We start from the raw sequence: 13,094 nt of genomic DNA, 5'->3' as shown, positions 1-13,094 counted from the left end.
CATCTCCTGTAATGAAGGAATAAGCAATAATTATATAATGAAGGAATACAGTTGGGTGCTCAAAAGTGTAGATCCAGGCAGAGATACAGAAGTAAATTAGTGTTGGGGGCCAGCATGAGGGTAAGGGTAAGGACTAGCAGAGCCAACTGGCTGAAGTGCCTGTCCCTGGTTACACATCAGGTGATCTCCATGCCGCTCAGCATCGAGGCTGCTGCTTTCTAAGCATTAGTTTCTCAAGTTCATCCCTCATCCAGCATAAGCTCAGTACCAGAAGTCACCTGCAGGGGGCACTAGACCTTGATGGTACACTTGACCTCATGCCTTTTCCCTACTGAGCCAGTATTCCAAGGGGCCTCCTAGCAGAACCCCGAGTCTTGTGGGAAAGATACCATTTGAGGGTGGAAATGCTGTTCTGCTAGGCTTCCATTCTTTCCAAAATGGTAGCTCAGCCTTGAAGAGCATGGGACATGTCCACCCCACTGATCCTCTGGAATCAAGAGAGCTCATGTCTCGGAGCAGGTTCTGTTCTCCGAGAGAGAGAGATGGGGGCCCAGCCCACAGCCTGTGACTAGCTGCAGGATGAAGTATGCTTCTGTCCCTAGGTTCTGGGTCGTGGGGACCCCTGGCTGCATCGGACGCTGCTGCTAGGAAACTTCACCTTCCCTGTGGCTGTGGATGGGCTCCTGAGCCTCATTCGGGGTGTGAGCCCTCACTCAGGACTGTGCTCAGGCTCCACCATGCATATGGTCTCTGTGCACCTGCCTTTTCCCCAGAAAAGGAGTGCACGGACACACTCCTTCCCTCCCCCAGGCCCTCCCCCCCACCCTGTTCTCTCCACTTTTGCCCAGCTTATATCCAGGGAGTGATGGGGCACAATCAGTTCTAAGACATATAATCTGATTGGGCATAACCAAGACATGGAGGAAATCGATTCAGTTTTCTCTGGACACTAGTCTATCCCGCAGGTTCTCCGTGTTCCCCCCTGCATCTGACCACTCTATGCTGTGATTAAGAACTTGGAGTGGTCTTGGCTCCCGGCCAGGGGTTAGGAAAGGCCAGGCGTCTGGGAAGCCGGCCCTTCTGATTAGGTGTGCTCTAAATCCAGGAAATTGAATTCTGGCCTGTGGCTACCATTATCCCATCCCATGTCTGGGGGAATAGGGGGGTGGGGAGGGGGGAGTAATCTGGTAATCTGCAGGAGAAAAAGTACACACATTTACTGGCTTTTAATGTTACCCGTGTGGGGAAATCCTAGGGAACAGAGCTGAATACCCAGAAAGGCGGTGCTACTGGCAGCCGGCCTTCCTTTACCCCTGTCAGTGGGGAAGGATGGGCACCAATGGGAGACCCTGGCCTGCAGCAGACCTGTCTGCAGCCAGCCATGCCCAGGCCCCTGTGAGGACTCTGTCCCCTGTGTGGGGGACAGCTCTGCCCGGCTTGTTTGGGGCAGATGAGAGCCACAGGCAGCCTGCGGTTCTCAGTTGTGGCAGAGCTTGGGCACAGCCCCCGCTCTCCTACCCACATGCCCCGACCGATCCTCCCTCCCTCCCCCACCCCACGTACCCCGGCCTGCCCTCCCTCCCTCCCCTACCTCATGTACCCCAACTGGTCCTCCCTCCCCCACCCTGGGTACCCCAACCTGCCCTCCCTCCCTCCCTTCCCTACCCTGGGTACCCTGACCTGCACTGCCTCCCTCCCCCACCCTGTGTACCCCGTCCTGCCCTCCCTCCAAGCTGCCCTCCCTCATACCCCCCACCCCACATACCCCAACCTGCCCTTCCTCCCTCCCTCCCTCCCCCATCCTGTCCTCCCTTCCTCCCACCCCATCCTGTCCTCCCTTACTCCAGGACAGGCTCCCTGCCTGGGCTCCTGAGCTGCTGGCTGCTCCGTCTTGAATCCCCTGCTGCCCCCTCTCTCCACTCCCAGTCCCTTCTTGGGGAGCCCTGCCAGTGATGAGGCCTCCCCAGACATGCCTGGAGTCTGCAGCTGAGTCACACACCATTTGTTTCCTGAGAGTATGGCCGCGTGCAGCTTTGGAGCCAGAAGCATATGGGAGAAGAGCCTGTCTGCCCGGAGCCCCTCGGCCTGGGTGGGACAGTGCCGTTCTCGGCCTCCTTTGGGCTTTCTGTCCTGTCCTGGCTGGTGTCTGCCGCCACTCCATGTGGTCTGGGGCCCTGAGCGTGTCTCCATCGTGACCCTCCAAAAATACCCCAATTCTCACATTTACTTTTCCAGCCGAACTCTGAAACAAGTCTGATAAGATGAAGGACAAGATCCCTGAGGTTGGGTGGAGGTGACATGCTAAGAAAACCGCAGGGAATGCTGATATCTTACTCAAATAGGGACCCAGTTTTTTGCTAAGAAGTGCTGTTTTACATGTTGATATTAGATGCTATTTGCATCACTATTGTGCATTATGTTGTTGTGTATGCTGTGTCCTTGTGAGTAGGAATGTCTTTACTTTTGAGACAGTATTGGCTTTGTACGGCACTCTCCGCCTGTGTCTGGCCCCAGTGCCGGAGGGAAAGCTGTGTCCCACAGACTGGCGAGGCTGAGTGTGCCCGGCCAGGGCTCACACCACAGCCTGGTGGCACTGTCTCTGAGTGTGGCCATTCACGCTCACTGAGACATGATCCCTTGTGCCCCAGCACCCCAAGCCCTGGCTTCACTCTTCCCCTTACAGCCACCCTGCCCAGTCCACCGTCTTGCTCAAGGCAGAAAGGAGTCTCTGCTTGGCCAGGCAGATGTGGGGCCTGTGCTTGGTGAGACCTCAGAGCAGAGGTGCTGGCTGTCTGTGTGGCTCTAAGAGGACTTGGTGCTGACTTGTGGGGGTGAGTGTGCACACACATGCGCACACACGCACTCTGGAATGTTCACTGGTTCTGGAATGTTCACTTGGGAACCCCAGCAGCTGGGGGCTCTGGAACCCACGGAGGGGCTGTGGAGGTGCCAGAGCAGTGCAGTGCCCCGTCCACATCCCGCCCAGGGCCGGGCACTCAGAGCTACGGAGGCCGGGCGTGGGGGCTTGCCCAGCCTGAGACTGCCGCAGAGCTCGCGCCCGGTGTGGCTCTGGGATTTAATGCTTCCTGCTTAGGGCTGAGGTGGGGGCCGTGGTCTCCAGTGCCCAGTCCGGGCACCCTGCTGGCCCCGCAGGCCCCACAGCCACAGACCGCTTTGGAAGCCACACGAGCTCTGTTCCCCCACCCAACACCTTTGCCCTTTGGCTCGCGAGCTCTGTGTGGGGCTGCTGGTGCAGTCAGGCCTCCTGACCCCGCCACCCTGCCTGGCACGCTGAGGGGCTCGCACCAGCTTCTCTCCATCAGAGTCAGGGACGCTGGCCACGGTGGCTTTGTAGAGGGGCAGATGCTGAGAATGAAACAGGGCCCCACCCCGGGATCAGAGAGCCAGAGGAGGCCTGCCCACCGCAGGGAGGCTCCACAAAGGCCAGGAGGCCGGCCGGGCCCAGTGCAAAGCTGCAGGGTCTCCTCCCCGCGTGGACCAGAGGGACAGCTGCTGAGGGATGCTCTGCTCAGATATGAGCTGAGGGTGCCACGGGCTGAGGTGCCATGGGGCTGAGGTGTCACGGGCTGAGGTGCCACGGGCTGAGGTGCCACGGGCTGAGGTGCCACAGGCTGAGGTGTCACGGGCTGAGGTGCCACGGGCTGAGGTGCCACGGGCTGAGGTGCCACGGGCTGAGGTGTCACGGGCTGAGGTGCCACGGGCTGAGGTGCCACGGGCTGAGGTGTCACGGGCTGAGGGTGTCACGAGTTGAGGTGTCATGGGCTGAGGTGCCACGGGCTGAGGTGCCATGGGGCTGAGGTGTCACGGGCTGAGGTGCCACGGGCTGAGGTGTCACGGGCTGAGGTGCCACGGGCTGAGGTGCCACGGGCTGAGGTGTCACGGGCTGAGGTGCCATGGGGCTGAGGTGCCACGGGCTGAGGTGTCACGGGCTGAGGTGTCACGGGCTGAGGTGCCACGGGCTGAGGTGCCACGGGCTGAGGTGTCACGGGCTGAGGTGCCACGGGCTGAGGTGTCACAGGCTGAGGTGCCATGGAGCGGAGGTGCACGGTGGCTGCAGGTCCCACGGAGATTGAGGGCACGCTGCCTGGGACCAGTGGCCTGCTGCCAGCCCCTCCTCTGTCATCTGTGTGCTGCCTCTGCCCCCTCAGAGCTCTGCCCGGCCGCCTCCCCGAGGAACAGCCGGCGCAGGGCGCTATCGACTGCCCCTTAGTGGGCCAGAGCGCCTCGCGGATGTGGCCGGGCTTCCTTGAGGGTCACCGGGCGGCGGTGTGCCTTGCAGTAGCCGTCTCCCTTGTGACTGCCCAGAGGGGTGGTGTCTGTCTTCCTGTGCCCCACCCCCACCCCTCGCCTCGGTTGGCCTGGCTTGGAGGCGCAGCGAAGGGGCGTGGCTGAGGCTGGGCCCGCCGGAAGCAGGGAGGCCTCCATGCTGGCTCACTGGCGGCTCGGCTCTGCTGGGTCCCTGGACCCAGGGCTGGGGCGTGGCCGCCAGGACATGGGTGCCTGCAGAGCTGGAGCTGCTGGTGGCTGTGGGTGAGGATCTGCCCACGCCGCCCGTGGCTCTCAGGGAGCAGAGCAGGCTCTGCTGCGCAGAACTCCCCGGGACCGCACGCCGCCCCACCTCCTGACAGCACGCAGGCGTCTGGGGCACAAACCACCACATTACCTGAAACCTGGCGATTTGTCCCCAGCACGGACCAGTGCCCTCCAGTAGCCAGCTTCCCCTCCTCCCCCACTGCCGTTACCGTGGGCCCTTACCTCAGGCCTGTAGCTCTGGCTTCCAAGCCACAAAAGGTGGCCTCAGATCTCTTTGACTTTACTATGTAGAGCTGCCAGTATGTGCAAAAATAGAGGGACAGCTCCGGTGAGCCAGCCCCCACTGCCTCCTCCCCGCTGCCTCCCAGCCGCCCAGTTATAACCGGATGCTGCCTCCCAGCCGCCCAGTTACTAACCCGAGGCTGCCTCCCAGACACCCAGTTATAACCCAAGGCTGCTTTCCAGCTGCCCAGTTATAACCCAAGGCTGCTTCCCAGACACCCAGTTATAACCCAAGGCTGCTTTCCAGCTGCCCAGTTATAACCCGATGCTGCTTCCCAGCCGCCCAGTTATAACCCGATGCTGCTTCCCAGCCACCCAGTTATAACCCAAGGCTGCTTCCCAGCCACCCAGTTATAACCCAAGGCTACTTCCCAGCCACCCAGTTACTAACCGGATGCTCATCTTGCTCCCACCCCTCCCCCACCCACGCGCTGGGCTATTTCAGATGAATTTCAGAGCGGCTCATCTTATTGTCAATATTTCAGTAGTGTCTCTAAGAGATAAGGACTGTTTTCCCAAACAGCCACAGCCCTTGTTCACACCTACATGCTGTGATCTTGTAGGGCCCAGATTCTCTCCTCCCCCTCCTCATGCTCATCACCCCCGAGTCTGTGCAAGGCGCAGGTCAGGGCCTGTGCCCTGCCCATCCCCATGGCCTGTTGAGCTCCAGGTGGCTATGTCTTGGAGCCCCATCTGGCTTCACCACCGTGCACCGCCTCTGCTGCTCCTGTTCTGAGCCTTTCCACTGTTGGACTTGGTGCTTTGGCAGACTCACTCTCCGAAAGTGTGTGTCCTGGGTGGATGGGCGCTGGGCTGACCACCTGCAGATGTGCTGTCCTCACGGGGTGGACGGGCGCTGGGCTGACCACCTGCAGATGTGCTGTCCTCACAGGGTGGACAGGCGCTGGGCCGACCACCTGCAGATGTGCCGTCCTCACGGGGTGGACGGGCGCTGGGCTGACCACCTGCAGACACGCTGTCCTCACGGGGTGGACGGGCGCTGGGCTGACCACCTGCAGACACGCTGTCCTCACGGGGTAGACGGGCGCTGGGCTGACCACTTGCAGACACACTGTCCTCATGGGGTGGACGGGCGCTGGGCTGACCACCTGCAGACGTGCCGTCCTCATGGGGTGGACGGGCGCTGGGCTGACCACCTGCAGACGTGCCGTCCTCACAGGGTGGACGGGCGCTGGGCTGACCACCTGCAGACGTGCCATCCTCACGGAGTGGACGGGTGCTGGGCTGACCACCTGCAGACACGCCGTCCTCACAGGGTGACGGGCGCTGGGCTGACCACCTGCAGACGTGCCGTCCTCACAGGGTGACAGGCGCTGGGCTGACCACCTGCAGACGTGCCATCCTCACGGGGTGGACGGGCGCTGGGCTGACCACCTGCAGACACGCCATCCTCAAGGAGTGGACGGGCGCTGGGCTGACCACCTGCATACGTGCTATCCTCATAGGGTGGACGGGCACTGGGCTGACCACCTGCAGACACGCCGTCCTCAAGGAGTGGACGGGCGCTGGGCTGACCACCTGCAGACGTGCTATCCTCACAGGGTGGACGGGCGCTGGGCTGACCACCTGCAGACACGCCGTCCTCAAGGAGTGGACGGGTGCTGGGCTGACCACCTGCAGACGTGCTATCCTCACAGGGTGCATGGGCGCTGGGCTGACCACCTGCAAGACACACCATTCTCATGGGGTGGACGGGCACTGGGCTGACCACCTGCAGACACGCCATCCTCACGGGGTGGACGGGCGCTGGGCTGACCACCTGCAGATACGCCGTCCTCCCGGGGTGGACGGGCGCTGGGCTGACCACCTGCAGACACGCCGTCCTCACGGGGTGGACAGGCACTGGGCTGACCACCTGCAGACACGCCATCCTCACGGGGTGGATGGGCGCTGGGCTGACCACCTACAGACACGCCTCTCGGTGGGAGGAGGGCAGTTGGGCCCTGGTGGTGGATGTGAGGCCTTGGGATTCCGGTGTCTTGATGTGATCAGGACCCCTGGGAGCCCTCAGAACCCTTTTCTGACAGGCTCTGGGCCGGCCCTGCCTTCTGTACTTCGGGGACCCTGTTCCCCCTAAGTCTCCCCAGTCACCCCATTTCAGGGTCAGCCCTTCTTTGGACTCTGCAGACACCATCAAAGCACTGGGTTTTCAGTGTTTGTGCTGCTGACCCTGGCCAGGACAGAGCCCTAGCAGGAGCCCGGGCTCCTGTGCCATGGCCTGGACATGGGTTCACTGCGGATTGGAGCCTCTGAGTACCTGTTATCAGGCCTTTGCTTTCTGGGGAACAAAAATTACTTGAAAAGAAAAAGAGCTTGGAGTGAATCACTTTAAGTCTGCAAAATACGTAAACAGCATTTAATTAGAATGGCAATTACACCGCCATTAGTCACCAGCCTATTTTGGGCTGTACTGTAGCATTTTACACGGCACCCCGTGGCCTGGGACCAGCGGGGTTCATGTTGCTCGGGTTGGATTCTGCTGCTTCTTTGTCACGAACAAGTGGATTATTGGAGGGAGTGGCCCAGAGAGCCCGGCCAGTTTCACATGAGGACGTGCTTCCACTGGGCTGCTCTCAGCCCCTGAGGCCAGCCCGGAAGACTGGTGGCTTTCCTCTCACTTTTAGAAACACTGCTGTGCTGGGCCTGAGGTCCTTGGGGTCCCTGTGAATGGGGTTTGCACAGACTTCACGCCGCCACTCACTGCAGCTTCCCCATGGGCCAGGGTGGAGCTGATGGTGGAGGCCAGCAGAACCTGCGCTTTCCAGCAGGGCTAAAACCCCTCCTCCCACAGCAGCCTCCACTGAAGGACACTTGAAGCTCCGATGAAGCCCTTCGGCTCTGCAGCCTGGCCCGGTCAGCAGTGGGGCGGCCAGGCTTGCCTTCACTCGGCTCACTCCTCCCTGGGGCCGGAGGAGGGAAGGGACTTGGAGCCTGTGAAGAGTGGCCAGAATAATCCAGCCCAGTAAGACAAGTCATGGTGAAGGACAGAGAAGCGAGAGGCACGGGCTGTGAGAAGAGGCACCCCAGCCATCAGTTCACCCACAGCTCATCTCCAGGTGCAGTCACGAGCTGTAGGCTTAAGCAGAGAAAGAGCAAAAATGGGGGGAGAGGGGGGCTGCTAGCCCAGCAGCAAAGGGAGATTGTAGTCCAGGGCAGCCTGGGCGTAAAGCAGGAGCCTCTGTTGAGAATAACCAGTGCACAGGGGTCGCTGGAATGGCTCAAATGGTCGAGTATTTGCCCAGGAGGAACAGGGCCCTAAGTTCAGATCTCAGTACCACTGAAAAAAAAAGTGGCCAGGTTAGCAAATGGAGAGGAAAGAACAGATGTGCAGGTGCCGCTGTTTGCACAGTGGGCGTGTGTAGGAAAGTGCACTCTACCTTCCAGTGGCTGCTGCAACCAAGTCCTGAGGCATGCTCCCGGCTACCCATGTCAGGAGCCCAGCCTTTGAGAGGTCTGAGGTCAGGCAGGATGGGCTCCCGGAGGCTGTGGGGAAGAGGCCCTTCCGGCCTGTCCTGGCTTCTGAGGCTGCGTGAGCCTCGGCGTGCCTCTGCACGGGGGCCCCTCCTTCTTCCAGACCCACATGCTTACCATTGGCTCTGGATCGGCTCCACACCGTCTCGTCCTCTGCTGCCTGTGTCTTCTGACCTCTCGTAGATCACCCATCAATAATTTAGAATTTGTCTTAATTCATACCTTCAGACTTTCAGTGTCATTACATCCTCAGAGCCCTTTGCCCCAACTAGGCCACCCTAAGGTTCCAGAGGCCATGCCTCTGGGGCCACCTGGACGCACGCATGTGGGCTGGCCCGGGAAGGAGCACTTCTAGTGCTGCACAGGGCTTCCCCCTAGAAAGACACAGAAGCAAAGCTTCCATTGCAGTCTAGCTGAGAATGTTCCAGAGCCCAGTGACTGAGGAGCCCTGGCCCCACCTGCTTTTCCCGATGGCTGGTGGCTGGGGCCAGCGATGAAGGAGGCCAGGGAGCCCTCCTGCTGCAGCAGATGCAGGAGGGGTCTCACCCAGGACGGGGGATATGGGATGAGGACGGGGACTGCAGCGGGGAGGGGCCTGGGATGGGGATTGCAGACAAGTTTGGGTCCCTCGAGCAGCTTTCCTGGGGAACAAATGGACACAAGGGCCTGGGGCTGCTTCTGGGCAAGGCCTTGGTTCACAGTCACTGTGCCTTGAAAAGCAGCCCTGCTGAGAGGAGCTCTGCAGCAGCACGGAAGCCCAGCCCGGGAGTCCCTGAGCCCTAGGGACCCGCCGGGCGAGAGGACCTGCGTCCCTCTCACCAGCCCGCCTCCCACCTTGGCCCTCACACAGATGCTCTCCAGCCGAGTCCAGGGCGCCGCTGCTGGCTGGTGTGCAGACTGTCCGTAGCGGTCACTGCCAGAGCTGAGGGAGGCCTCTCCTGGGTCTGGGCTCAATGAGAAGACCAAAGCGTCCGTGCAGAGTGGTTGGACGCGTTGGCCTTCCATGGAGCGTGTGGTCAGAAGACAGGCAGTGCGCTCTGTCCACTGGCCAGTGTTGGGACTGGCAAGACCATAGTTCTCCATCCAGCAGAGTGCAGTGCCAGCCGGGAGGCCTGGGGAGGAAGCCAGGGGGCTGCTGAGGCCTGCCTGGCTCAGGCTTGTTTCCATTGTGAACGTTTCCACTGGCTTCCAAAATAATTGGAAAAACCAATGTAGGTTAAAAAAAAAAAAGTTCTTTGTAGCCAAGCTTTGCTGAGTTGCCTGGCCAACCTGGCCACAGTGCTTCCCTGTTGTTCTCTGCCTGTGGTCTGCAGCCCACGCTCCCAGCACACACTTTTGGGGCAGGTATGACCCCTGTGCCCTCCAGACCCCTCCACACACTTGCTGGCTGATGGCCATTAGTGTTCTTCCCATCCCCACCATGGGGCAGGGCAGGGCTGGGTAGGGCAGGGCAGGGCTGGGTAGGGCTGGGCAGGGCAGGGCTGGGCAGGGCTTGGCAGGGCAGGGCTGGGTAGGGCAGGGCAGGGCTGGGCAGGGCAGGGCTGGGCAGGGCTGGGTTCAGCTCAGCTCCAGACACACCTCCCTTCCACACCCTGAGGCCAGGCCCACTTCTCTGCATGTCCCTGCAGCCCTGCTCCCTCAGTCCACAGGGCAGCATAGTGCCGATAGATATGGGGAGACTTTGGGGACAGGAAGTGATGCACCTTGAGGACAAGCCCCGGCCTGCAGAGGCAGTTGCAGACAGAGCTTGCAGGGTCTCGGTGGCCTACACACGGACTGGCTGGGTTTGGGCTGGGTGGGTGGGAGGGGCCAAAGGGGCAGATGCTGCGTGCCCCAGAGGCTTTGCACCTCCGACTCCGCATCCGGCCGGCCGGCCACACGCCTGGGGGCTGCGGGCTGGCTTGCAAGGTGTGCATGTGACAACGTAGGTCTCATCTCTGAGTGATGGCAGGGATGTGTGCAGTGCAGATATCTGGAAATGCTAAAGATCGGGGTCGCCGCAGCCCTCCTACCATGGGCACACAGCAGCCATATCAGCAGCAGTGTGATAGGAAGTGCAACTTCCTGACCCCCGGCCTCTGTCCACGGGGCTCCTTCCTGTTGGTGCACATATTGTGTGTCTACTCAGCCTACACTGCCCAGCATAGCATCCTTGCTTGGCATCCCAAATGTCCTTCTGAGTGTCACTAAGGTGGCTGTGTGACAGAGGTTCCACTCCCTCCTCCCAGGGCCTGCCGCAGGTCACCAAGGCCCTGGGTGTTGGGCAGCCTGGGAAGAAAACCTGCATGCAGATGCGGCACTGTGTGCCACATCCCATGATCCACTTCTGTATTGTAAGCCTGGCGTTGCATGCTGCATCCCATGATCCACTTCTGTATCGTAAGCACAGCTTTGTGTGCTACATCACAGGATCCACTTCTGTATCATAAACGCAGAGCTCATCCCCCTTAGGCACATTCCCAGTCCAGGGAATGTGGGTACCCTTGGGCAGGGTCCAGAGCTTTGGCCTGAGACAGATGCCATGTCCTATGGCCTTGACACAGGGAACAGAGTCACTTCTCACCTGAGTTTCAGAATTGTTAGCTTCCTCCAGGCCCCTGGGCTCTTGCTCAGTGAAGGCCAGAGACCCTCACAGCCTCCCTGATTGCCTCCACCACCTTGAGTCTCTGTGCCTTGCAGCAGGAACGGAGCGCAGCTTTGTGCCCAGCCTCTGGGTTTCCTCTGGGATCTCTGTCCTTGACTCTGATGGATGCTTCCCAGCCACGAGGAGCCCAGGCGCATTTCCCTGTGCTTGGAGTTCCTCACACCTCTCCCTGTCTTGCTTCTCTCTGCCGCCGAGCAATTAGCAGTGTGTCAGCAATGCCAGCCCCGCTGCCCGGCGCCCGGGCAGCTCAGAGCTCAGCAGGCATTGTACCTTCAGGGCTGTGCAGACACATTGTCATGGCAGACGGGCCCGTCACGGAGCCAATGCTGCCAATGACGAGTCCTCTCTCAGTCCCCCATCCCCTACGAGTCCTTGGAAAGGATCCGTGGGGCTCTAGAAGGTGAGGAAGCTGCACTGGCGAGCATCTGGGACATCAGAACAACACACCTGCTCTCACCTGGGGTCCTGCCGCTGGGCTTTCACCCGGGGCCCCTCCGCTGGGCCTTGATGCTGGGCGCTCACCCAGGACCCCGCCGCTGGGCCTTGATGCTGGGCATTCACCCAGGACCCCGCCGCTGGGCCTTGATGCTGGGCGCTCACCCGGGGCCCTGCCGCTGGGGGCTCATTCGGGGCCCCGCCGCTGGGCCTTGATGCTGGGTTCTCACCTGGGGCCCCCGCCGCTGGGCCTTGACACTGGGCGCTCACCCAGGACCCCGCCGCTGGGGGCTCATTCGGGGCCTTGGTACTGGGCGCTCACCCGGGAGCCCGCCGCTGGGGGCTCATTCGGGGCCTTGGTACTGGGCGCTCACCTGGGAGCCTGCCGCTGGGCCTTGATGCTGGGCTCTCACCCGGGGCCCCGCCACTGGGCCTTGACGCTGGGCGCTCACCCGGGACCCCGCCGCTGGGGGCTCATTCGGGGCCCCGCCGCTGGGCCTGGCCTATCTGCAGAGGCTGCTCGTTGGGGAACTCCAATGCTCCAGAGTTGTCTGGAGAGCTGGGCTGTGCTGCTCTCTGAAATGCTCTTTGCCTGCAGGTGTGCATTGTGCAGAAGAGGGACACGGAGAAGATGTACGCCATGAAGTATATGAACAAGCAGCAGTGCATCGAGCGCGACGAGGTGCGCAACGTCTTCAGGGAGCTGGAGATCCTGCAGGAGATTGAGCACGTCTTCCTGGTGAACCTCTGGTGAGCCGCCCCGGGCTGTGGGCAGAGGCCCTGCCCTCTCCTCCTTGGGCTGCTCTCCTGGCTCAGACGTGGGCTTCTCCTGCAGTGTGCAGGAGCCGCGGCTCCACCCCGGCGGTGTTCATGCTGGGCCCGCTGTGCTGCAGGTACTCCTTCCAGGATGAAGAGGACATGTTCATGGTGGTGGACCTGCTGCTGGGCGGGGACCTGCGTTACCACCTGCAGCAGAACGTGCAGTTCTCTGAGGACACGGTGAAGCTGTACATCTGCGAGATGGCGCTGGCCCTGGACTACCTGCGTGGCCAGCATATTATCCACAGGTGTGTGGCTGTTAGCTGTCGTGGGGGGGGGGCTGGCCACACTGCCGTCCTGCCACTGACATGCTCCCACCTGTCCATTTGTCCATCTGCCACATCCTGGCCATCCATGGCTTTTGACGGTCACCCCAAACAGGTGCAATCGGGATGTGGCTGGCATTAGAAGTCACATTCGGCAGGAGGTGGAATTAGGAACAAAATGGAAATAGAAAGCAAAGATTAGGCGGAAATTCTGTAGCCAGAGCAGAATGAAAAGACAAAGTCTACCAGGTGCCAGTGGCTCACGCCTGTCATCCTAGCTACTCAGGAGGCTGAGATCTGGGGTTCATGGTTTGAAGCCAGCCCCAGCAGGAAAGTCTGAGAGACTCATTTCCAGTCAATCACCAGAAAACTGGAAGTGGTACTGGGTCCCCAGTGGTAGAGCGCTAGCCTTGAGCAAACGAGCTCAGGGACAGAGCCCAAGCCCTGCGGCCAACAAAAAGACAAAATCAAACTATCTGGTTCTCTCCCTTGGGGATCCTGCTGTCTGCTCACGACCAGGCACCATGAGAGCCACCTGTGTTGTGTGCCTGGGAGTCAGAACAGAGAGGACTGAGGCTGAGTTATGGGGACACCTGAGCTAG

At 60.8% G+C, this 13,094-nt stretch overlaps 1 protein-coding gene across 1 annotated transcript in view; it reads left to right on the top strand.

Moving 5' to 3' along the window:
* Positions 1–13,094, top strand: part of Stk32c (serine/threonine kinase 32C) — a 63,169-nt gene that overhangs the window by 38,143 nt on the left and 11,932 nt on the right. Inside the window, exons 3-4 of the mRNA XM_070011456.1 lie at positions 12,006–12,157; positions 12,301–12,474. Of these exons, the coding sequence (XP_069867557.1) occupies positions 12,006–12,157; positions 12,301–12,474 (326 nt within the window). The remainder of the gene's footprint in view (positions 1–12,005; positions 12,158–12,300; positions 12,475–13,094) is intronic.

The sequence above is a fragment of the Dipodomys merriami genome, unplaced genomic scaffold, assembly GCF_024711535.1.
Source record: "Dipodomys merriami isolate MVZ:Mamm:240054 unplaced genomic scaffold, mDipMer1.0.p SCAF_82, whole genome shotgun sequence".
Classification (NCBI taxonomy): Eukaryota; Metazoa; Chordata; class Mammalia; order Rodentia; family Heteromyidae; genus Dipodomys; species Dipodomys merriami.
The sequence above is the reverse complement of the archived record's forward strand: the minus strand, read 5'-3'. Positions and strand labels throughout refer to the sequence as shown.